The 26,778-nt window shown below is 43.5% G+C and overlaps 1 protein-coding gene across 1 annotated transcript in view; it reads left to right on the top strand.

Annotated features, from left to right (window-relative positions):
• Positions 1–3,001: 3,001 nt before the first annotated feature.
• MYOF (myoferlin) overlaps positions 3,002–26,778 on the top strand; it is a 171,826-nt gene continuing 148,049 nt past the window's right edge. Inside the window, exon 1 of the mRNA XM_061162197.1 lies at positions 3,002–3,203. Within this exon, the coding sequence (XP_061018180.1) occupies positions 3,116–3,203 (88 nt within the window). The 5' untranslated portion in view covers positions 3,002–3,115. The remainder of the gene's footprint in view (positions 3,204–26,778) is intronic.

Here is a 26,778-nt window from a genome sequence, read left to right as displayed (position 1 = left end):
CTGTGAAGGTCACAATATATCAAAGAATTCTTACTGTGTGAATGTGTGCATGCATGTATATACACATAGGTATAAATATATATGTATATAAAGTTTGTGATATATAAAATAACTCATATGATCATAATCAAGCAAATCTAAACTATTTGGGGGGATTAAATACCATAAAGAAAAGCACAGAAATTATTACCATAAACATCAGGATAGAGGCTACCTATGGGGAAGAGAGGTGTTTGTGACATATGGGTCATGTGAGGGGCTTCCAAAGTTCTGGTAATGTTCTCTCTCTGGACCTGGATGTTTGTTTGTTAAACTGTCACATTTATGTTGTATGTATTTTTCTGTAAATATATTTCACAAAAAAAAGAACACATTTGAGTTATTTCTAATGAGGTAGATGAAACTGCAGCCTATTATACAAAGTGAAGTAAATCAGAAAGAGAAACACTAATACAGTACATTAGCGCATATACATGGAATTTAGAAAGATGGTAACAACGATCCTATAAGCAAGGCAACAAAAGAGACACAGATGTAAAAAACAGACTTCTGGATTCTGTGGGAGAAGGCAAGGGTGGGATGATTTGAGAGAATAGCATTGAAACATGTATATTACCATATGTAAGATAGATGGCCAGTGCAAGTTGAATGCATGAAGCAGGGCACTCAAAGTCAGTGCTCTGGGACAACACAGAGGGATGGAGTGGGAAAGGAGGTGGAACAGGGGTTCAGGATGGGGGAACACATGTGCACTCGTGGCAGATTCATGTTGATGTATGGCAAAAACCACCACAATATTGTAAAGCAATTATCCTCCAACTAAAATAAATTAATTTTTTAAAAAATCTGCAAACAAAGGATAAATAGAAACAAGCCCAAAATAAACATAATGTTGTCTATAGTCCACTTAAATATGGACTGTATTTACTTATGTGTCCACTAAATAATGTATATGACCTTGGGTTCATTGGTTCATTTTTTTTTTTTTTTGGCCTTGAGGTATGTGGGATCTTGGTCTTAACTGCTGGTCTTGGTCTTAACTTCCCTTCAGGGAAGTCCCGGATTGCCTGGTTCTTTGTATAAGCAGTTGAGAAATTTACTCAGAAGAATTCGTGTACGTAAACTGTAATTTTTCCACGTACTTGAAGTGTTTGCTTAGATGGGTCTTCTTGACAGTGTATTCAAAAGCAAAAGGAAATCCTCTGTTTTTTTCACTCAGTTTTATTTTAGCCTTTTCTTCTGAAACACAATGAAATCCTGATTTAAACCCAACTTGCATTAACAGAAATGCTTTGAATAAGCATAAATTTCTGGTGGCTGACGTGTGGAACTTACTCCTTGTTTTTTGCCAGGTCCCACACTAAGACCTTGGTGACAATCTTCATTTTGCAGATAACTTCAAAAGAGAGGGTTTTAAACACACTGAGGTGACATAGTTTAAGAGTGACTAAGCAGGGATCCACATTCAGGTCTGGCTGACTACTATCACCAGGCTCCCTCTAGTGATCTTAATCACCAGGCTATATCACCCAACACACCCTCTAGGCCATAAAGATTTTTTTCCTTGACCAAATTTTAGTCACACGCAACTGTGTACTTCCTTATAAAGTCTAGTTTTAACCAGAACCTTGCTGAGTCAGTTTAACCAGAATGCCCCTCTCTCCATGTCTGATCAACTTTCTGCATCTTTGGGGATTTCTCATTCTCCATCATCCACAGGTGATGTCTCATCACCCTGACCTATGTTCAGTAAGAATCCTGTTAGGTCACTTAAAGCAGAATTCCCTTTATCCCTGAAGTTTTCTTCTGGTAATTTCTATCCACTGACCGCCATCCCCCTTCTTCTTCCCTCCCCCTCTCCTCCTTCCCCTCTCCGCACCCCCCCCCCCCCCCCCCGCCCCCAGCCTGCTCATTGGCTTTTAATTCCCTCTTGAAAGTGAAAGTGAGTCACTCAGTCCTGTCTGACTCTTTGTGACCCCATGGAGTATAGCTTGCCAGGCTCCTCTGTACATGGAATTCTACAGACAAGAATACTGGAGTGGGTTGCCATTCCCTTCTCCAGGGGAATCTTCCTGATCCAGGGATCAAACCGGGTCTCCTGCACTGCAGGCAATTCTTGACTGTCTGAGCCAAGTCCATGCCCTATTCCGGTATGAGCCCAAACTCTCTCTTACACTGAGAGATTCCAGTGCAGTAGTCCCCTCCAGTGTTGCCCTTTAATGAATGAAGTCTTCCTGAGTCACTTTAACAAGTCTCATCAAATGTTTTTTTTTTTTTTTTTTTTCCTCTAAGAAAGAAAAGGAAGACACTACTGGGGTTTAGACCCTGAAGAATGGAGAGTCAATTCTCCATTTTCACTGAACACTACTAGCAGCTTCTGATGTACCAGGAAAACTTAGGTCGCCAGCTCTCACTACTTAACGATTTTTAAAGAAAGTCTATGGCGAACCCTTTTGCAACTAAAAAGGATCAGCCTCCAGGACACCAATTTGTTAAACCCCTATTAGGACCTCGGGCTGAGTTTGCTTGAAATAACTCATTCATTTCTCTGCCATACGATAGGGGGCACCCTTTAACTGATTCAAAACAATTTGTTCTATAAGTTATTGCTGAGTGAGTGTGCTCAACAGCAGGAGAAAAGAAACCGCACAAGTTAAAAAAAAATTTTTTTTTAAATGACTCAGTCAAGTTTTAAAACTCCAGGAAGATCAGAAAAGAATGAAAGGGGTAACAGAAAACCAATTAATTGGGCTTCGCGTATTGTCGCTTATTAGCAGCAGCGTTTTAGTAGTCTCCTGACCTGTCTACATTTGTTAGTTCCAGTTTCATTTGTTGCCCATAATTATTTTTAGCTGGTTTTTGTCCTTTTCACTTCCACATTTCCCGAATTCTTAAGTGGGTGCCTGCGGCGCTGCGGAGACTGGGGCGTTGGGATATCAGTTTACACGTAACCTTCAGTAAATAATCCGTCAGGGACCCACCCATTGCCTCTCCTCCTTCCCTCTTCGCTGGACAAATCATCCCCTGCCTTCTCTCCTGGGCAGCGCGGCCGGGATCCAGAGCCCTAGCCTCCTCAACTTCGTTGCTGAAGCTTGCTTTCTGTCCATTGAGAGCCATGCTTCGAGTGATAGTGGAATCTGCCAGCAATATCCCTAAGACGAAATTTGGGAAACCGGATCCTATTGTTTCTGTTATTTTTAAGGGTAAGGTCAAGTTTGCTTCTTTTTCTCCAGTCCTGCTTTGGAATGTTAGTTTCTTGGGTCTCATTCTCTGAAAGTCTGCGATTGATCAAATCCTCTGAGGCTATAGCTGGAATTTGTTACCTGTACAGGTCAGGGGAGAGGACTGATTTCTGTGGAAGGCATTTGATTTTCCGCAGGGCTTTGAGGCTCATTGAAAGACCGGATGTTTGAATTCTAATAGTCTTTGGAGTAAACCATGTACCAAAATTCAAGTATCAAAATGTTCTGGGGAAAAAAATAGTTCTGTGCTGGTTCAGATTAAGAGTTTCAGTGGTCATGTATACATTTTTATTGCCTCTGCCTGTGAGAAATTGATAAAGGAGGGAAAAGCACAATTAAGTTGTTCAAAGTATCATTACTTGGTAAAACAGCCCCTTGCTGCTTTTATTGTCACTGGGCTTCTGGGAGGTGGAGTAAAGTTATTGTTTTGGTTTGTTTCATGTTATTTTGTGCCTCTTTGTAGTTGTTCTTCATCTCTCCAAAGTTAGGGTGTTTTTTGTGTGTTCCGTAGCTTTTAAACTGCTCCTAGAGGAAAGAGCTCTGAACAATGCAAATTTGCAGTTTAGGCATCTAGTTTGGACTTGCTCTAGTGACTTAGAAATCGTTGGATGTCAGTTTTCTGTTCTGCAAAACAAATGAGGGGGGTGTAGACTAGATTAGATCATCTTTAAAAGTCTTGTTGTAATTCCGACAGGTGATTTTTCTTGACATTTTATTGCAATGGAGGGGGACAGAAGTGGTTGGAGGGATGGCACCCTCTCAGCCATGGTAGGTCATTCCAGTTTGGGCCAGAGTGGTGTGTCTAAAGCTGAATTTAGGAGCTTTAGCTGGTTCTGTTTGTCCAAGGTCATTGGTAAGATTGCCAGTTCACTCCTTGGCAGGAAAAATGAAAGGGGGTGAGAGAGGAGGGCAGAGAAAGTGGGAGCCTTGATGTGTGTGTGGATCCTGACCAAACCTCAGCACGTTTCTCTCTTCCTTAGGGAACTCACTACTTCTCCCTTCCAGTTCCTGAGCACCCTATGCCTTTCTTCTTTCTTTTGTCCATTTTATCTCTGTTCCTCTTCTGAAATCTCCCCCTCTGAGACGAGCAGGAAAATGCAAGAAATGAAACCCAAAGCTGCCAAATGATTGGTTAGTTGAAAAAGATTTGGGAGACAAAAGTTGGATTCTTAAAGTACAATGTAGTTAAGAATTTGGTTAGTGAATATCACATACTCATGTTATATCAGGGTTCCCCTGCATGTGTTCTTTTAAAAAATCTTTTTCAAAAATTTAAAAAAAAAAAATCTTTTTTTTATTTTCACATTTATTTTTATTGCAGTTACATTGGCTTGTAACATTTTATGTTTTATATGATATTATATTACTACTTCTGTATGTACTGCAGCATGCTTACAACCAAATATTTAATTTCCACTCTTCATTACACAGTTGATCATCCCCGTTACACATTTTGCCTTTCTCCCCACCCCTTCCCTTCTGGTAACCACTACTCTGTTCTCTAAATCTACATGTTTTTGGGTTTTCTTTGTTTTTTCATTTGGTTTGTTCATTTGTTTTTTTAGTTTGTTTTTTATATTTTGCATATGAGTGAAATCATATGGTGTTAATATTTGTCTTTCTTTGATGTATTTCATTTAGCATAATACCCTCAAGGTCTATCCCTGTTGTTGCAATGGCAAGATTTTACCATTTTTTAAAACTCCTGAGTAATACTCCATTGCTTATCTATATATACCATATCTTCTTTATCCTTTAATCCACTGATATGCACTTAGGTTATTTCTATATCTTGGCTATTGTAAATAATGCTGTGATGAACACAGGGGTGCACATGTCTTTTCAAATTAATGTTTGTTTATTCTTTAGATAAATGCCAGAAGTGGGATAGCTGAATTATGTTGCAGTTCTATTCTTAATTTTTTGAGGAATCTCTATAGTCTTTTTCATAGTGACTGGACTAGTTCACATCCCCACCAACAATGTATGAAGGTTCCCTTTTTCTATATTTTCACCAACACCTTTTATTTCTCACCTTTTGGATAGCAGCCATTCTGACAGATATGAGATATCTCACTGTGGTTTTGCAAAAAAAAAAAAATTCTTGAAGCAGTTACATAATTGGGACATAAGATGAAAAGTTTGTTTCCTTCACCATTGACATGTAAAGACATGTAAAAATATGTTGGGTTCAATCTGGTAATGTCATGGGGCAAGTCATACAGATTATAAAGGAACTAGAATTTAACACTATATTGAAATCTGACTCATTTGTCTGAAGTGAGTATACATTGGTCAAAAATTTTAAAAGACTAAAATTATGTCTGCCTAAGGCTATGAACATAAACACTCAACTGAAAGTGGAAATTTCAGTTAATGTGGGCCAGTATAGGTTATCTAAATGATTACATTTACTAGATTATTTAGCTTCAGTCTCTTTTCTAGTCTCCTTTGGTTGTACAAATTGAATGGTAAAGTCATTCATTTATTCACCTGACAAGCAACCTAATGGAGGAAACAACTCAGCTCCAGAGTAGGAGCATCTGGACTCTGGCTAATGTTGATAGAATAGCCGATGATCCGGATTTAACCAGCCAGGTCTCAAATTTCTCAGTTGTGGAATCATGGGAACTGATCTCCTTGAGATTTCTTTCAGTTTTAAGGTTCTATAATTTTACAGTTCCATATATTGAATAACTGCTCTCAGCAGGGTGTGAAAGGCATTGCATTAGGCACTAAAGCAGATATAATAATGACTATGGCATTTTTCTTGCTTTCAGTCTATTCTAATAGTTTAAAATATTGGTGATAGCAAACCCTTTCCAGGCGTGCCTTCCAATTTTGAGCACTGGGTAAGGTTAAGTAACATTACGTTCTGACAGAATTGAGGATACTGATATTACCATATATCCATCAGTTGGAATGGAGCAAAGCCAGATGTGCTTCATGGGGTGGCGTGAGTGAGAAATGAGGAGAGCAAGATGTGAAAAGCCCTAACAGAGGTTCAAGACAGCACAAAAGAAAGCCCCTGAGTTTACTGACTGTGTACAGTTTTGCCTCTTTAATACATAAAACAGCAAGATCAGGCAGTAATCAACACTTCTCTTTTCAAGCTGTAGGAGTGTCGGAAGAACAGCTAAGTGATGGGAGTGTTAATGGTGATGGCTGTGTAGACACTGAGCCCCTGTAGACTGTAGTTGGGAACGTGCTGTACTGACAGCCAACTGACTTAGAGTTGACTTCAGTCTCTCATGTTCAGTCCCCTTCTGAGGCTGATGAACCAGCAGGATCTGAGGGTTACTGAAGTCCCTGTGGTGTGGATGTCATGGATATTTAGCAGTGCCAAAGGAGATGATGGAAACTGCAAAGCTCACTCGAGTTTTCACATTCTTAGGGTGCACTGGGTTCTGCAAGCCAACTCTGAATCATAAGAGCAGAGTGCTTGTCAGTCTCTGGTGGCCATTCTCCCTTGAGTCTCACAAGGACAGCCAGGCTCTGAGACTAATCTAGTTGAGATTAGATTAGACAGACTTCTGAGGCCTCGTCCAACGCTAAGACTTTATGATTCCCCCAAACATTACAGATCAAAAAAGTTTAATATTAAAGATTTTTAATTAAAAAATGTATGCATGTAGAAACAAAACCAACTAACAATCCAAAGGAGATTATATAACTAAAAAGTGACAGTTCTCACCATGTCCCTCCTTTCTCTCCAGTCTTGCTACCTAGGGGTAACTACTCTGAATAGTTTGATTTGAATCCTTTCTGATTTTTTGCTGAAGAGTTGTAAGTTTGCTAAAAAGTTGTGATTTTTTGCTAGAAGTTGTAAGTAGCTACTCCCTGTTAGCAAGGAAGCTGCAATGGACATCCTTATAGTGGATCTCCTTGTAAAAGTGAACATTTCTGAAAGACAAATTCCCTGGTGTTCATATGTGTGTGTATGTCTGTGTATGTATGTGTGTGCATTTCTTTTCTTTTAAAGGCAGTTTTGCTGACTATTGCCAAATGCTGACTTCCATTTGGTTAGTCTCCTGCCTCTGTGTCAAATCTCTTGAAAAGATTGGTTGAAAGGAAATTTTCTTGCACACTTTTATATTGTTGTACTTTTATAATGTGGCAACATTGTGTCCATATGCAACATTTGACTCCTAAAGAGCATAGATGTAACAACTGCTAACAGTTATCTCATTTGTTCTTATCATGTCCAGTCCATTAGCCAGAATTTTCTCACTTCTGGTCTGTGTTGCTCTTTGTGGTCTTGTGGAATGGCTACTGCTTAGTCCAGATGTCATTGTCATGTTATTGCTTATTTTTCCAGATATTTGTTATTTCATCTGTACATGTTTTAAGACTGAAATCCTGGTATTTCTAGGACACTCCCTGCATTGAGCTTATCAACTTTGTAGTCTTGAGGAAACCACTTAACCTCTCTGAGAATCCCTTTTCCTCTTTTGAAAAATGGGCCTCCGGTGGCTTATCTGAAAGGAAGTAGATTTGTGAAATTCCCTAAAGATTGTGATTTATGCAATAGAGGATTTTCTGACTACTTTTAGCAAAAACTACTTAGCTATTTGAAAATTTGAAAAAAAGTTGAGTTAGAAAAGTGATATTTTAAGTAAAGAGAGAAGCTATGAAATTCCAATTAAGAATGGTGACGTATGATGGGAGAAAGATCCACTAGGTCTCATTCACTATCATCAGTGAAGGTACCTGGTGAGCGGCCCACACGGTGACCTGTGCGTGCTTAGTCGCTCAGTTGTGTCCAACTCTTTGAGACCCCATGGACTGTAACCCACCAGGCTCCTCTGTCATTGAGGATTCTTCAGGCAAGTATAGTGGAATGGGTTGCCTCACGCCCTCCTCTAGGGGATCTTCCCAAGCTAGGGATCAAACCTGGGCCTCCCGAATTGCGGGTGGATTCTTTACCATCTGAGCCACCAGGGAAGCCCAAGAATACTGGAGTGGGTAGCCTATCCTTTCTCCAGGGGATCTTCCTGACCCAGGAATCAACCCGGGGTCTCCTGTATTGCAGGCAGATTCTATACCAGTTGAGCTACCAGAGAAGCCCATACTGTAGGGCTAGTCAAAGATTCCCACTGGCACAAACTGACAACCAGGCCACATTGGTACTCTGATAGAACTACTGCATTGTTTTCATGAAACACTCTGGAAGGCAAAAGTGTTCAAGGTACTGAATCATCCCCGTCACTTCTGGGAGAACAGGGTTTGGAGACTCACCACCGGGGGGAAAGTGGCCCCACCTTATCAAGGCATGGAAACTCTGAAAGATACACTTCCCAAAGGCACATTTTATAGACTCTCAGTTATTTACAAAGCCACAATTGCCTTTGAAAACGAATCAGTGTGACTTGTTTTCCTCCTGCACAACAAATCTTAAGTGCATGCCCTCAAGGTGTGTCCAGGGGTGCTGGTCTTTGCTGGCTGGGGTTTACTGGTGGGTCTCTCCATCCCTATGGGATTTGGCTGTGCAACGGAGGCATGATGCAGGAGGTGGGGGATGCGCTGGTGGCTCAGTGGTAGAGAATCCACCCGCCAGCGCACGAGACATGGGTTTGATCCCTGGTCTGGGAAGATTCCACATGCTGAGGAGCAATTAAGCCCATGCAGTGCAACTACTGAGCCTGTGCTCTAGGGCCTGGGAGCCACAACTACTGAGCTTGGGCACCCTGGAGCCTGTGCTCGGCAACAAGAGAAGCCGCCGCTGCAGTGAGAAGCCCGCGCATTGCAACTAGAGAGTAGCACCCACTCACCACAACTAGAGAAAAGCCAGAGCAGCAATAAAGACCCAGCAATGTCAAAAATAAATAAATAAATGATTAAAAAAAAGAAGAAGAAGTCATGGAGTTCTTGTGTCCTCTGCCACTCTATCATATCACAGATGTTGAATATACATTTTAAAGATTGACTCTGGAAACAATGCCCTGGCAGGAGATGTAAGACAATAAAGTCATTAATTCTTGGTCTTGAAATGGTCAGAAGTCCACCATTCTCTCTTCTTTCAGGAAGAATTACATTTATTATTCTCTCAGGTGCTTTGTGGATTAGGCTTGGCAAAGGGTCACTTCATACATTTCTGAACACCGAGTCCCTAGCACCTGCTACCCAAGGGCAAATCAGTATCATACTACTTTTTGCTTCCTTGATCCTGGCCAGGAAAATGTGAAGCTGCCAGTTTTATGTTGAAAATTTGTGCATGAAACGTTCAGTGGTCTGTAAGGCAGAATGTGTCTGCCATGATATGGCAGTGATTACTTTACTTTGTAATTCCTATTGAACAGCTGTTCTGTTGAGTAGGGGGTGTGCTTTGAGAGACTCTGAGCAGAGTTTTCTCTTAGAAACAGCTGCTTAGACATTTAAGCTTTATCAGCAAACTTGTCCTTGAGCATTAGGGTAAAAGCTTATTGGACATGAGGATGCAAAAACCCTGGGCTTTGGAGCCAGGGAGGCTTAGGAATGAGCATTCCAATTTTCACCTCTTATTTTCTAAGTGTTCATGAGCTAATGAAATAAAACCTTCAGCTGCAGAGTTATTATAGTTCAACTAGGGGTTATTATACCTCCTACCTTGCAGGGATGTTTGAGGGTTAAATGAATACATATATAAAATTGCACATGGGAATTCCTAAACTTCCTTTCCTGTTTGATAACGTTTACTTTTATAGAGCCCTAAAATGTGCCAGACAGTATCACAGGAATTAAGTCTAGAAAAGTACATATAACATGATTTGTCTTCTGTGTCTAGGGAACCAGCTGGTTGGAACACAAGAATGAGTTACAAACCAGAATAGACATGCAAAAGTTATAATGCAAGAGCAGATGAAAGAGTGGAAATCTTCATGGAGACGGTGTCCTTGAGTTGGTCTTAAAGGATAACAGAAATAATGAAAAGAGACATTCCAGGTTTGAAACAATATCAGAAAAGGCCAGGGAGCCCCTGTCCTGTGGGGTGAGGTTGACCAAGGAGTAATTGGTGTGATTGGGGTTATGTATTACTCATAAACCAGTTGGGAGCCACTAGGTAGCATTGTGGATATTTTAGTTCTAGTCAAGTATAAGAAAGATTGATGGAAGGAGGAGAAGGGGGCGACAGAGGATGAAATGGTTGGATGGCATCACTGACTTTCAATGGACATGAGCTTCAGCAAACTCTGGGAGACGGTGAGGGACAGGGAAGCCTGGCATGCTGCAGTTCATGGGATCGCAAAGAGTTGCATACAGCTAAGTGACTGAACAACAACAAGACTAATGAAGGGGTGTGCTAGTTGAGACAAGTGCTTTCTAAGACAGAGGGAGCTCATTTCGTGGCTAGAATGAGAAGGAAGGAACTAATGTGAACAGTACTAAGGAAGCAGCCTGATTGAATTAAGAAATAAGAAAACTGCACTGGGTGGCTAGTTGGACCATGCTTTCTCACTCTCTTCTGTGAAATGGGATTAGGGTTAGGGAGTGTTCAGCCTGTGCAGGCCTGCAGGGCTAGGTGGGGCAGCTCTGCCAGAGGCTGACCTGAGGGCTTTATCTACCTGAGACTGGAAAGGGAGGTCCAGAGAGGTAGAAGAAAAGCACAGAAATGGAAAGTGATAGCAAAGAACATTTTGTTATTCTCCCAAAAGTCAGATGAGGAGTATTTCCTCAACCAAATTGAACTGTGGTCTCACATAAGGTCCTTCTCTCAGGACTCAGTTGTTCCACCGTCTCAGGGGTAAGGTGTCCTGTCTGTGTGTGTGCTCAATCACTAAGTCTTGTCCAACTCTTTTGAGACCCTGTGGATTGTGGCCCACCGGGCTCCTCTGTCCATGGGGTTGCCCATGCAAGAATCCTGGTCTGGGTTGCCATTTCCTTATCCAGGGGATCTTCCCAACTCAGGGATCGAACCCAGGTCTCCTGTGTCTTTTGCACTGGCAGGTGGACGCTTTACCACTGAGCCACCTGTGAGTGTCAGCAGTTATTTAATTGCAGGGAACTCAGATTTGCTCAAGGTGGCCACCATACTGTTTTCTATCGTGGCTGTACTATTTTACATCCCTACAGATAGTGCTAAAAGGGTTCCATCTTCTCCACATCTTTACCCCCACTTGGTATTTTCTGTGTTTTTTTTTTTTGTTTGTTTGTTTCTGTGTTTTTTTGGGGGGATAATAGTCATCCTAATGGGTGTAAACAGTAAATTCTTAGCAACTCTCTGTTGACTTGGATCGTCAGCTCATACTTGCCTCATGAACTCACAGTGTTTCTGCAGCCTTAGTGGCCAGCCATGAGGCAGCCCTTCTGTGACCAGAAGCCTGCCTGTCAGGGCCCAGCAGCAGCTCAAGAGCCTGGTGGCCTCTTGACCAGTGGGGCCCTGGTCTTGTGAGGTCTGTGTAGCTAACGTTGTGCTGGCAGCCGTAGCAGAGCAGAAGGCAAGTGGGAAATAGCCTTGGTTCCCTGCAGTGCCAGGTCTCCCAGTTGGTCTGGACTCCCCAGGGCAAGGCTGGAACCAGAGGGCCCCCTGCTTCTCCCCCCCCAGCACATCCTAGGAGATCAGAGTAGCCCCATATCAGATGCCCTGTAATCCTCTCCCCTAACATTCTATACTCCTTCGTGGCACCTAGTGGAATATGCAGTTATGTATTTACTGGCTTATTTGATTTCTCTCTGCTTCCTCCATCAGACTAGAAGCTTCTTGAGCATAAGGGCCATGTCTCTTTTTTCAACACCTTGCTCAGTGGCTAGCAGATAGTAGATGACCAATTAGTGATGTTGAATGAATGATTCTGGCTCCTCTCTTTAGTCATTCAGGTTAGGATCTCACAGGCCAGGGGAACCAGATGAGACCAAATGATACCAGATCCCTGTGCCCACAAACTACAAAACTGATCCTGAGTGTGTAGTACTTCGGAGTTTCCACATGCTATTTGGGATCCATTAAGCTGCATCTCAACGGAAACTGGAAGGCAGGGGAGTCCTAGCCTACCTCTGACCTTGATATTAGGGCTTTGGTCTAATCAATGGCAAGAAACCTCTCTGAATCTCAGTTTTCCTAGCTGTGAAGTAGTTATAAGACCTACCCTTGCAAATTATAAAAGTCAAATGAGTACTTATGGTACCTGGACTAAAAATAGATGTTTAGTGCCATCTTGCCTCCTGAAGTTCTGTTTCCTTTGCACATTGCAAAGTGAAAAATTAGTAGGCTAGGTTAGGGACTAAATAAATCATATGTTTTCAAATTAAATGAAGACAGTCGAGGCAGAACCTGTTTGCTCTCCTTTTATTTTATTTATTTATTTCTGGCTGTGCCGCTTATGGGCTTCCCTGGTGGCTCAGACGGTAAAGCGTCTGCCTGCAATGTGGGAGACCTGGGTTCGATCCCTGGGTTGGGAAGATCCCCTGGAGAAGGAAATGGCAACCCACTCCAGTATTCTTGCCTGGAGAATCCCATGAACAGAGGAGCCTGGTGGGCTACAGTCCACAGGGTCGCAAAGAGTATAGGATCTGAGTTCCCCAACCAGGGATTGAACCTAGGCCCTAGGCAGTGAAACCTCTGAGTCTTAACCACTGGACTGCCACAGAATTGCATGTTCTCCATTTAGAAGGTGAAGCTACAACCTAGGAGAGAGGTCTAGTTGGGGTTCATATTTTGTCAGAACAGCTAGTCATTATGGTGAGAATAAAATAGATCATTTTACTAAATGTTTTTTACTTCATTTGGCAGACATTTCTTTGTGTGCCTACTGTGTACTTGATTGTTTAGAGCATTGCTGTCTAATAGTACCTTCTATGATAGTGGTGATGTTCAAGATCTGCTGTCTCTAACAGAGCCATGAGACATGTGTGGTTAGTGATCACTGAAATGTGGTCAGTGTGACTTGATGAATTGAATTGCTAATGTTATTTCATTCAAATTCATTCAAATATTCATGGATACATGAGGTTGCTGACAACTGTGTTGGACAGCTCAGAGAACAGAACAGCCACTGTGGCTAAGAGTTCACCATGTCCTCTCACTCACGGTTCCCAGTATAATAGTCCCAAACTCAGAAAATAATTACAAAAGAGAAAGCATGTAGGAAGTGCTTTAAGTATTGGTTGCTGCTTAGGCCTTCTGGAGATGTTGGCATGGTGAGTAAAAACCAGTTACTCCACCACCACCATTTACTAAATTCTCACTCTGTGCTCAGACCTGTGTGTATTATCCAATTTCGTCTTCACATCATTTTCAGGAAGCGTCACATAGAACCAGACATCCTGGAGTGTGAAGTCAAGTGGGCCTTAGGAAGCAATAGTATGAACAAAGCTAGTGGAGGTGATGGGATTCCAGCTGAGCTATTTCAAATCCTAAAAGATGATGCTGTGAAAGTGCTGCACTCAATATGCCAGCAAATTTGGAAAACTCAGCAGTGGCTGCAGACTGGAAAATGTCATCTCTCATTCCAGTCCCAAAGAAGGGCAATGCCAAAGAATGTTCAAACTACCACACAATTGTCCTCATATCACATCCTAGCAAGATGATGCTCAAAATCCTTCAAGCTAGGCTTCAACAGTATGTGAACCAAGAACTTCCAGATGTACAAGCTGGATTTAGAAAAGGCAGAGGAACCAGAGATCAAATTGCTAACATCTGTTGGATCATAGAAAAAGTAAGGGAATTCCAGAAAAACATCTACGTCTGCTTCATTGACTGTGCTAAAGCCTTTGACTGTGTGGATCACAACAAACTGTGGAAGATTCTTAAAGAGATGGGCATACCAGACCATCTTACCTGTCTCCTGAGAAACCTGTATGCAGGTCAAGAAGCAACAGTTAGAACCAAACATGGAACAACTGACTGGTTCAAAACTGGGAAAGGAGTACAACAAGGATGTATATTGTAACCCTGCTTATTTAACTTATATGCAGAGTACATCTTGTGAAACACCAGGCTGGATGAATCACAAGCTGGAGTCAAGATTGCTGGGAGAAATGTAACAGCCTCAGATATGCAGATAATACTATTTTAGTGGCAGGAAATGAAGAGGGATTAAAAAGCTTCTTGATGAGGGTGAAAGATAACAAGTGAAAAAGCTGGCTTAAAATTCAACATTCAAAAACTAAGATTATGGCATCCGGTCCTATGACTTCATTGCAAATAGAAGGGAAAAAAGTGGAAGCAGTGACAGATTTTTTTCTCTTGGGCCCCAAGATCACTGTGTGTGGTGACTGCAGCCATGAAATTAAAAGATGCTTTCTCCTTGGGAGGAAAGCTATGATAAACCTAGACAACATATTTAAAAGCAGAAACATCACTTTGCCGACAAAGGTCTGTATAGTCAAAGCTATGGTTTTTTCCAGTAGTCATGTATGTATGTGAGAGTTGGACCATAAAGAAGGCTAAACACTGAAGAACTGATGCTTTTGGACTGTGGTGCTGGAGACGACTCTTGAGAGTCCCTTGGACTGCAAGGAGATCAGCCAATTCTAAAGGAAATCAACACTGAATATTCACTGGAAGGACTGATGCTGAAACTGAAGCTGCAATACTTTGGCCACCGGATGCGAAGAGGCGATTCACTGGAAAAGACCCTGATGCTGGGAAAGATTGAGGGCAGGAAGAAAAGGGGGCAACAGAGGATGAGGTGGCTGGATGGCATCATGAGTTTGAGCAAACTCTGGGAAATAGCCAAGAACAGAGAAGTCTGGTGTGCTGCAGTCCACGGGGTCACAAAGAGTCAGACATGACTTAGTGACTGAACCACAACGGCAACAAGGTATTATTATGATCTTCATTTTACCCATGAGGAAATTGAGGCAGAGACAGGTTAGAATTCAACGCGGGACTCTGATTCCAAAGCCTCCGTGTGTCTTCTTGGAGGTCATTGTAGTTACAGAGAAAAAACACAATGTGTGCCTTAAATATCTAAGTCAAATTATGATCCTTCCTCCCTCCTCTGAACAAATTGAGTTGTTTTGTCTGCCAGGTCATCTGAACTCAGTCTAAGAGAGGAAGACTGTGTACAAAGAACAAAGGAATTTAAAAAAAAAAAAAGAAAAAACAAAACCCGGCCCTCCTGTGGTGAGTTTCCACAGGGTACAAAAGCCTTTAGGACTGTGCTGTGACTCAGAAGCTCAGAGCTAACATAACTTCTCAGTGAATCAGTTCCTCTGAGAGTCAAGTGGGAGCCATTTTATTAGTGGAGACCACAATTCTAATGTAAAATAGTAAGATCCTGATATATTAATGGCCGGGTGAGTTTCCACTTCTCATTACCTTAGTTTTCTGGAATTTTATTTTCATCATCTTGTCATTGCAATAGGATAACTTTTGATTTTTTTTATTTTAATCCCTTCCCTTATCTCTCTTTCATTATTTAAAAAAAGGAAAAAAAATGTTCCTTGTGCTTACCTCTCCTCATTGTTGGAATTCACTGCATGGGCAGTCCCTGTCTCTCTCCACCCTCTTTTTTTCTTCTGTTTCTTCCCACTGCTCCTCTTAAACATAAACTCATTCAGCAAATCTTGGTCAAGAGTGTACTTTGCCAGGCTATGGTCTCAGCACTGCAAGTCGGATGGGAAACAAGCCAGACTTGACTGCTGCATGCATGAAGCTTATAGTCTAGCTGTAGATCAAGGAAGAGTTCAGTGAATTCAGAGTTAAAGAAGTTTAATCTCCTGGAAAGGAAGCATTCTTTTTTGCAGATTATATTGATGACCAGCACTTTCTAACTATGAAGCATTGCATTAAAGCTTCATGTAGATATATTCATTTATTTCTCACCAAAAAAAAATTGAAATCCCTCATTTTATAGCTTAAGAGGCCAAGTGTTGGGGAGAGTAAGTTGCCTTGTTCAAGACCGCACACTAGGTTCAAGGTAGGGCTGGCTTACAGGGGCCCACCCTGAGGCTGTAACATTCACTCCTACGTGGTGACACTGGCTTTTGGTCACACCTGCATTTGACCTACCCTGGGGTAACTAGTGCACCAGGGGTTAAGGGTTTAGATCCCTAAACCTGATAATCCAGGTTCTGTTTCCTTGGGCAAATTTAGCCCTGAGGGCATCCGATCAGACCAGCGATAGGGCCTGGGTCAGTGGTTCCTTGGAGCCAGACACTTCAGACTTCAGAGGCCTTGTTCCAGGCCCCAAATGACCTCCAGTTCATCCCAGTGTGCTGGACACATTATGATGACATGGCCTGAGGAAGGAGCCTCCTCCCAGGGCACGTACAGTGTAGAGCCGTTTCTTGGGCTTACTCGTGTTTGTTCTTCACAACAACTCTAGCGAGTGTCCAGGACATGATTGTTTATGCTCCTTTCACAGATGAGGACCTTGAGTCTCAGAGAGGACAAGAGTGGTCAAAGCAGGGTGACCAGGAAGAGGCAAGGACCAGAAGCCCAGACCCAAGACTCTTTTGCCCAGGCGCCTTCCCACTGCATTGTGGGTGTCTGGCTTTCTTTGTGGTTGGCATCTCTCTTGCGTTTCTACCTTCCGCTACCAAGCAACCACCCACGGACACCATTCCCAGCTCTCCCTCATACCTGCAGCGGCTGATCAGCCTAGCTGGCTCAAGAGCCCAGAGGCCACAGCCATTCTCAACATGGAAAGGAGGGCTCGGTGCGGTGGGTCAAAACTGCTGGCAATGGCACAAGTCTCATTTAAAGAAATGATTAATTATGGAACACCAGGACCTAAGGCTGAGCATCATAATTCAGCTAAAATTATTCCCCAGGAGGGTAAGGATGGAGTTAGCAAGATTTTGATTCAGAGCTTTGTGCTTATTTTCAAAATTTTTTCTGTGACTATTTTCTCTTGATAACAGTTTCTTGGAATCAGAAGCCCAGAGGGCGTGGATCCTTTTCATGTTGTCTGATGGAGGCCATTTATGATTTTGACTCTAATCCTACACAGAGGCATGACCCCTGTGTCCTGGCACTTTCATTATCTCTCCTTTGATCCTCAGTGCAGCCCTGCAAAGAGGCCTTTTATATGCCCCTCTGCAGGACACTGAGGCCTTGAGAAGCCCTTTTGAAGCTCTGTTTTCAAACTTTGTTTTAGTCACTGAGTCCTGTCTGACCCTGTTGCCACCCCATGGACTGTAGCTCTTGGGTAAACTCCTGGAGTTGGTGATGGATGGGGAGGCCTGGCGTGCTGCGGTCCAAGGGGTCATAGAGTCGGACACGACTGAGCGACTGAACTGAACTGGACTATAGCTCACCAGGCTCCTCTGTCCATGGAATTCTCCAGTCAAAAATACTGGAGTGGGTCGTTATTTCCTTCTCCAGGGGATCTTTCCAACCCAGGGATCAAACCCACGTCTCTTACATCTCCTGCATTGGCAGGTGGGTTCTTTACCACTGAGCCACCAGGGAAGCCCTTTGAAACTCTTGGAATGCCTATCTCCTCCAAAGTGAATATGCAGAGCACCAGGCTTAATTGACTAGCAAATTATGTCTCAGAAACATGCCAGGCAAAGGTGTGAGAGGTTAAGAGTCTTAGGAGCCAGAACACCTGCCTGGAGATTCTGGATTTCTTATTAGCAGGTGAGCCTGGAGAAGCTCCTTACTTGTATTGTGCTACTGGGCATAAGTAAGGATAATAATAGCAACAGGTGACATACAGAGCCCTTTGAAGAATCCCTGGTATATTATGAGCCCCCAAATTTGGTACTCATTTCTTCTGGGCATTAGGTTCCAATATTTATTAATGAGGAAATCTAGGTATAGAGAGTTGGAGTCAGTGCCCAAGGTCATCCAGCTGGTAAATGGTGAAAATGTGGCAGGTCACCAGCACCCTCAGCCTGAGGTGGTGGTGAAGAGCACAGGCTTGGAAATGAGGCAGGCTTGGAGCTGAGTTCTCCGCCTTAGTAGTTGTGTGATCCTGGGCAAGTCAGTTAACATCCCTGAACCTCAGTCTCACCTGCAAAATGGAGATATTAACACCTCCCTGTTGACCACACCCACAGGCCTTGCCCAGCTTCAAGGTTGAAGACAGACCCCAGAGTCAGCAACAGAGACATGAGTGGTTAATGGAGAGGGGAGTTTACATGTCTGAAGCCAGGTCCTGGAGCAACACTCACCTTGTGCAGCAGAGATCTGGAAGGATGTGTTGGCAGTCTTTGCTCCAGGGGATGGGAGAGGGAGGGGAACTTACCATTTATAGAGGAATTGATGTCAGGTGGGCTCATTAGTTACCAGGGAAACTAGAAGGCCATGTCTCTCATTGCCCCTTTGATAAGGACAATGGCTAGCTGGAGCCTGGGGCAAGTACCTAGGAAGGTCAGTCAGGTGAGTAAGATACGGGTGAAGCAGGGGATGGTCTTAGAGCAAGACAACAGCCATCTTGAGTGAAAACCAAGGGTGGCTGTCTGTATCATATCTGTGGTATCTGGTTGCAGTCCCCTCTACATACCTGACCCCAGAGATATCGCTGAAGAGGGGCAGACAAAGATTGTAAGGGTTGTGCAGGGCATGTAGGGGTGAGTGTATGGTCAGGTCACTCAAGATGGCTGTTCTCTTGCTCTCTGTACATCCCCTGCCCAACCAGTTCCTGCTTCACCTGTACCCTATGCACACAACTGACCATTCTACTACTTGCCCTAGGCCCCAGCTGGTGATTGTTCTTATCAAAGGGGCTGTGAGGGGCATGCCCCTCTGTGGTTTCCCTGGTAACTAATGAGCCCACCTGGCCTCAATTCCAGCCCTGGGAGTCAAGGCTGCCGCCATATTCTGCCCGTTGTCTGCTGCACACGGTGGGATGTTGCTCGAGGACCTTACTTCAAACGTGTACACTCCCTGGTTTATTAAACCACTGATGTCTCTGTTGTTGACTGGGGCTGTTTCTTCAGTCTTGAAGCTGGGCAAGCAACAGGTTTTGTGGGCTTGCAGGGTTTGGCCCAACAATTGGCGGGGCAGCCAGGAGACTGAGGAAACTCCCGTGAGTGCCGAGATGTTGGGAAATACAGGACAGGGAATGGAAAGTTGTGGGGGTCATTCACTAACATTTGGGGCCCAAAAGTTCAGGGGGTCATCCCAGAAGTTATGGGGAAATTCTGAGGTGGCTATCCACTAGTACGAGGGGACCCAGGGGGCAGTCCTTGGTGAATGGGGGCTGCCAAGAGATCTGTAGAAAAATGACCTCTAATGACTCTGCTGTTGTGTCAAAGGGAGGCTTTGGTAATTGGTTAAGTCAGCTTTCTAGAAGGAATTGGTATTTCTCATGTGCCTTTGATATGTCAATTATCTATCTGGCCTCTCTGGAACTTTAATCTTATTCGATCTTAAAGAGTAAAGGAGTAAAAAGAACTTTTAGGTAAATTCTGTAGGAGTAATTATACTTTGGGAATGTCTATCTGAAATAGTCTCTCCAGGTTTTAGTGACTTGAAGATTTTAAACTTGAAACTAAAGTTGAAAGATGAGTATTCATGGGTCATGTCAAATAGGATAAAATATTGGAACATTAATTGCCGGGCAGGTCTTAAGTTTATCTACCTTTGCCTGCTCACGAGAGGGGGACCAAAGCATTAAGTTTTTCAATCAGGAAATGCACAGTTACTTCTTGGTTTTTGCCAGAGACTGAGGTTTCAAGGGTTAAGATTATAATCAGTGTTAACTCTTGTAACTGTTTCCTTATCAATTACATTGTGGTCAGGTGTTTAACTGTGCCTTTTTACTTTTTTTTTTTTTTTTTGTCATTTATGGATAGTTATTTTACTTGATGCTTTTGCAAAAGTGCTTCATCTTCAAGAAGATTCATAGGAAGGATATTTTGACAGGTATAAGCCTCTAATAAACTTCAGATCATACTGCTGAACTGTGTAAAAAATTAAAGGATTCTAATAGAAAACCTGATGGCTTCATAGAAGTTAACAAAAGGATTGGTTACTGAGTGAACTGGTGAATATGGTTATAATGCATATGGGTTTTGTCTGGAATGTTACTGGTTTTGATCTGTGTTCTCCAGGTAGAGGGAAGCCCTTCCCTTTAAGTTAGTTATGACTTACAACAATTTTGTAAACTACACCTGTGGGTAGAATTGAATAGTTTTTCTTTTCTCTCTGCCAGGCTCTGCCAGAAGTTGGAGACTCTTGGGTTCTGAGCAGCCTTAGCAGGTGAATGGGAAAGACTCCTGTCATGTGCAGGAATCTCAATATCTTGGAGACCTGTAGAACAGAGAACTCCTCTGAGATGGAGCCTGATAGCAGGTCTTTGGCGTGGCTTTCCTGGCCCTGAGAGGCCTTTTGGGAATTCAGTCTGACACTCCTTCTGAGGAGTTACACTATGGCCAGTTTGGAGGAGCTGCTGTGGTCAACTGACCAGACTTGTTTTGCAAACAAATTAGTCTTGATTAGGTTATGTTTGGTGGAGATAAGAGTAATTTTAAAGAGAGTAAAATTCTGTCTTAGTGAATGTTAAATTCTAGTTCTGTTAGTTGAGGTCTGTATTTATGAAAGTTATTGTGCTAGCCATACTTTTGCCCTGATGTTCTGGTTGTAAAGAAAATTATCTGGTGAAATTGCCAGAGTATAACTACTTATGAAGTGTTACAGTGCTTGCTTTTTTTAAGTTTGTTGCTAAAAGCACAGGTAGGACTTCCCTGGTGGTCCAGTGGCTAAGACTCTGCACCCCTAATGCAAGGGGCCCGGGTTCCATCCTTGGTCAAGGAACTAGATCTCATATGCTGGAACTGAGAGTCACGTACTGCAACTAAGACCTGGCACAGCAACATAAATAAATATTAAAAAAATAAAAGCATATGTACAATATTTGTGTGACAGTTGGGTGGTTGTTATTGTTTGGTCACTAAGTCATGTCTGACTCTGTTGTCCCCCATGGACTTTAGTCCACCAGGCCCCTGTGTGTGGGATTTCTCAGGCAAGAATACTAGGGCCATTTCCTTCTCCAGGGGATCTTCCTGACCCAGGGATCGAACCTACATCTCCTGTACTGGTGGGCAAAGTCTTTACCACTGAGCCACCAGGGAAGCCCTGAAAATTGGATATAAGTGATAAAATGTACAGCCTATGATGTGTTTCCCATTAACATACCTCTGAGCCTGTTCATGAGATTGGATTATTTTCCTCTAATGTGAAAAACAATGGTGACCTGTCTATATTGTATCTGTGGTGCTTGGTTGCAGTCCCCTCTACGTACATGACCCCAGGGATATTGCTAAAGAGGGGCAGACCAAGATTGTAAGGGTTGTGCAGGATATGTCAGGGTGGAGGTATGGTCAGAACACTCCAGATGGCTGTTGTCTTGCTCTCTGTACATCGCCTGCTTGACCAGTGCTTGTTTTATCTAAACTTATCTGACTGACCTTCCCATTTACTTGTCCAGGGCCCCAGCTGGTGATTGTTCTTATCAAACAGGCATACCTTTCTGCTGGTTTCCCTGGTAACTAATGAGCCCACCTAATGTCAATTCCCCTATAACTGGTACCCTCCCCTCTCTCCTCATCCCTAGGAGGGAAGACTGCGCCATGTTCTACCCACTGTTCATGGCACAGAGTGGGGTGTCGCTCCAGGCCCTTACTTCAGATGTGTAAACTTCCCCCATCCATTAAACCATCAACAGTCTCTGTTGTTGATCCTGGGCTCTTGCTTCAGTCTTGAAGCTGGGCAAGCACAAGCCTTGTTGGCCTGTGGGGTGCAGCCCAACACTCCCTCAGAAGGATTTGATAGGACTGTGTAGGCACTAGATAGGATTTGATAGGCACCTTCAAGTGCCCAGCACAGAAAGGATTCCCATACACAAATGAAGAAACCAAAGAGGCACATGGCTTACTTCTCCACTGAGACAGCTGATCCAGATGCCTGGCCCACCTGGGCTCCATTTGTTTGCAGCCTGGGCAGTTGGCAGGGCTGGACCACTCCCCAGGGCCAGCTTTTAGGAAGCAGATTCTGCTAGACTGGGCTTCACTGCAACTCCCTTCAGGATTTGACTTTGATCCAAGAGTTTGTGTACCTGAAAGGGCAGCTCCAGAGGGCACTGGGGCACTGGGTGCAGAAAGCGGAGCAGCCTGCTTTTCTGTATGGGCTTTCCTTTTATCAGCAGAGATATCAGTGACGCTTTCAGAAATGTACAAAACAGTCTCACCTTATGTTGCAGTTGCCATTTGGCCAAAACGCCTTTCTCCTAGAACTCGTTTAGCAACATCTCCTGCAGAAGTAGTGCAGCCAGGGTTGGGAAACACAGATGCTCCTTCAGCCAGATCAACTGGGATGGGGCCCCTGTCTCTGTGCTCCCCTGAGTCCCCCTAAGATCCGAGGGGCAGAGGAGTTTCCTGTTGGCCCTTCCCGGAGCTTTCCCTGCTCCTGATTCTTGTGAAAGTTCCTTCAGAGGCTAGTAGCTGTCAGGCTCACTGCCAGGGAGGAGAATTACCCACATGCCAGCTGTCTCTGGCGGGCCTCCGAGGCCTGGAATGGAGCCATGTGGCAGAATCGCTCCGCCAGGGCTGTGCCCAGGCCGCTTCCTTTAGTCACTGGGGCCCTGACCTCCGGGGAGGGCTCCACACCCGGGAAACCCTCCGGAGTCTGCAAGGGGTGCTGCTTGGGTGCTGCAAGAAGAAATAACATAATAGTTCCTGGTGGTTTAGTGCTTACTTTGTGCTGGATTCTGTGTTGAGCACTTTGTATTTATTCTCTTAATCACTAAAGCAACTTGAGTTGTAAGACTTACATGAGCTTATCAAGTCCAGTTCACTTAGATCATGGAGAAATGACTCTGGCAGGGGGGATAATAATAAAATACAGTCCCAGCCTTTAAGGAGTCACTGTCTAATCTTAATCCTCCAATTTTGGAAATTGCTTTGTGTCTTTATCTTCAAGAGTTTGAATCCTTGCTCTGCTACTCTTTATCTTCTAGAGTTTGAATCCTTGCTCTGCTACTCACTAGCTGTGTCACCTCTGAGAAGTTGGCTTATGCTCTCTGTGTCCTGGTTTCTTCCTGAGTAACTAGAGATGATCATAATAGAACTTGCCTCTTAGGGTTGGTGTAAAGATTAAATGAGACAGTCATGGGAAGCACTGTGAGACAGTGACTAGTTCACAGCACTTAATAATTGTTAACCATGTGTGGAAAGGCTTGGAGGCAAGGAGAGTCTGAAATTTTAGGCCAAATAGTGGATGCCTTTGTGTATGTGAATATTTCTCAAAACAAAGGGGGCATAATTAAGGACCAAGAGAAGATGCAGAAGTATTTCTGAATAAGTCAAGTTTAGATGAATGGCTGGTCTACCTTGCCTATCAAAGAGCTGGGGCTTCCCTGGTGGCTCAGACAGTGAAGAGTCTGCCCACAATGCAGAATACAGACTGCCCACAATGCAGTCTGCCCACGGGTTCGATCTCTGGGTGTGGAAGATCCTTGGAGAAGGAAATGGCTACCCACTCCAGTATTCTTGCCTGGAGAATTCCATGGACAGAGGAGCCTGGCCAAACATGATTGAGTGACTAATACTTTCACTTTCACCAAAGAGCTGAGTTACTTGTGGAAGCTTTGTAAATAGCACCCCCAATTCTCCCGGGGCTATCTCAGTAAGATGCAGCAGTCTAACCAGTCAGGACTTGGGGGGACTTCATAAAACTCATGTTCTATTGAACCTGGTGGAAAACTTAGAGCTCCTCTAGTCTAAATTCACTAGTTTATCAAAGAGGGACTCTGAGTTTAGTGGTTGAGCCTTATGTCTCCCTGATAACAGCTCAGAGAAATGGAGAGTTCTCTGATTTGAAAATCCAGTCAGAAAAGCTGGACCAATACCTGCTTTCACCTTGCAGGGTTGTTAGGATCAATGAGATGGTATGGTTTTGAAGTATGTAAAATCTGTTACCATTGTAATGTTGTTACTTCCATGGCCACTTGGTGTTACAAGTTGGTCCCATTTCTCTGGAACCAATAGAGTGTGTGTGTGTGTGTGTGTGTGTGTGTGTATAAATGGAGAAAGAGGCAGAGGCAGGGAGTGGGGAGGGAGAGGGCTCATGCATTTGTAGAGTCAGCAAGATTGAAATCTGTGGGGCAGATGTATGGCCAGGCCACTCAAGATGGCTATTCTCTTGCTCTCTGCACATCCCTTGCCCGACCAGTGCCTATTTCACGTGTATCCTCATCATCTGACCGATCTTCCTAGGTGCTTGCCCCAGACCCCAGGTGTTGATTGCTCTTTTGAAAGGGGCAGTGAGGGACACGCTCCTTTCCCTGGTAACAAATGAGACCACCTGACGTCAATTCCCCTATAACTAATAACCTTCCCTTTGCCCTGGAAGCAAAGACTGCTGCCGTGTCCTCCCCACTGTCTGCTGCATGCAGTGGGGTATTGCTCTAGGACCTGGCTTCAGACGTGTAAGCTCCCCCATCCGTTAAACCACTGATGATGTCTCTGTTGCTGACTCCAGGCTCTTTCTTGGTCTTGAAGCTGGTCAAACACAGGCCTCATAGGCCTGTGGGGTGCAGCCCAACTGTAGGCTGGAAATTCAGGTAAGGGTTGACATTGTAGTCTTGATACTGAAACCTCAAGGGCAGGCCAGTGGGCTGGTGACTTGAGGGGGGTTTCTGATACAGTCTTGAGGCAAAATTCATTCTTCTCCAGGAAGAGGGGGAAAACTTCAGTTTTTTCTCTTAAGGCTTTCAGCTATGGGCCCACCCACCTTACAGAGAGTGATCGGCTTTACTTGAAAACAATTGAAATTATTTGAAAACAATTTTATAGATTGTTGATCACATCTATAAAATACCTTCACAGCAGCATATAGACCGAGTTGGATCAAATAACTGGCACCACAGACTAGTCAGGTTGACATAAAATTAGCCAGCACCCTGGTCCTTTCAGCCTGGATCGACCAATCCAGACTTAGGAGTCATGGTGTCTCCTCACCTTTCCAGTAAGAGTTCAGCAAAGGAAAGTTTCCGTGCTAGAGGGTGTGGTGGCTTGGTAAAGAGTGCTTGTTCAGTTCTTTGGAAACCTTGTTGGGAGGTTGGCATAAGAGTTAATTACTGCAGTGTTGACCTTCACAGATCTGAGAGAGAAGTAATTGTAGTTAATAAAAAAAAAACAGGAAATGTCTCAAAGAATGCCTTTGAGTCCAGAGTGGTCCAGAGTGTATTCTGCATTTGAATCAATTGTTATATTCTAAGTTGAAAGTTTTTCATTCTTTACCATAGAGAGAAACAGATATTTTCCTAACATTAGAGGTGGAAAAAGGGGGGAGGTAGGAATGTGAAGAAGGGAAAAGAGTTTCTGGTAATTTAATCTAATGTTTTGTGCCTGCAGCTGAGTGAGACCTTTTTTTTTTTTTTTTTTAATAGACATGGTATTGAATAATTGAAATAAGTGTATGACTGTGGTTGTTGATAAGACTAGAATTTATGTACTTTCTTTTTTGGCTGACATGTTTTTGTGTGAAAATAGGCTTTCGATAAAATGTAATGTGGACACATCTTGATTAAAAAATCAGGGCCTCCTTCTTGGAAGGGGTTGGGCTGGGTTTCTCCAGAAAGCTAGGAGCTAATGCTGACTTCTTAATCTTTCCTTATTAGCCAGAGAGGTAGGAGGGTAGGGCCAGACTAGTCCTGAGTTAGAGGATTTCTTCCTAGCTCCCTGACCCTGGGCAAGTTATCCAACATTCTGGGCTTGCTTTGCTCATTTGCAGATTGGGGATATTAACAGTGTCTACTTTTTAGGCTTGATAGAAGGGTTAAAGTTAAAAGAAATGATGTATGTGAAGGATTTAATACAGACCTGGCTGGGAAGGAGGGTCTCACTATTAGCATCAATATTATGCACAGGTACCAGGTGTGGCAGGAAATTCCACATGGAGAGCCCCACCAGTAGCATCTGCTAGGACTCAGCCCCTCTGCTCTATTCTAAACACAGCTGAATCATGTGCTCAGGAGTAAGTCTTGGAAGATTTGTTGAGCAAATCTTGGTTTTTCTTGTTGGGTAATGAATTCCTGAAGTTTTGAAGTCAGTTTCTAATATCCTCCTTCCTAAGTGACTTGAATCAGCCAAATGATGCTTTTCCTGGCTTTCAGGGCTTCATGGTGTGACCATAACCTCCCCACACATCCTGGTTGCCTTGACTCCCCTACATATCCTGTGGTTCCAGCCCCCTGGGCTGTGCAGTGTCCCCAGACATTATTTGTTCTCCATCCATGGCTGACCCACCATGCTGTTGCCCTCATTTGGAGTGATATTTTCTTCTCAGCTCCACATTTTCAGTTCCTTCCAACCCCTGCTCAGCCTCTGCTCCCCAGCGTGAAGTTACCTTCACTTCCTCGGAATCTGTATCTTCATCTATACCCCTCTTTCTGAAAGAAGCTTTCTTGCTGTATCAGACACCTGTAGCCATATCTACCTCCCCAAGGTCTTGGGGATCTTTGTATCTCTCACAGCTACCTGCTCAGTGCTTGGCAACTGATGCTTCAGAAATATTTGTTGGATGGAGGAATCAGGAAGTTGATTAATGCCATGGAAGAACTCACTTAGTAGACCATTTCCGTGGGCTGAGCTATGAGGTCCCTGACCTGGCCAGTTATCATTCCCGTTATTCCCCCTCTTATGGGAGGAAACTCCAAGATAA

This window comes from Dama dama, chromosome 15 (assembly GCF_033118175.1).
Source record: "Dama dama isolate Ldn47 chromosome 15, ASM3311817v1, whole genome shotgun sequence".
In the NCBI taxonomy this organism is placed as follows: domain Eukaryota; kingdom Metazoa; phylum Chordata; class Mammalia; order Artiodactyla; family Cervidae; genus Dama; species Dama dama.
This window is presented reverse-complemented; position numbering and strand designations above follow the sequence as displayed.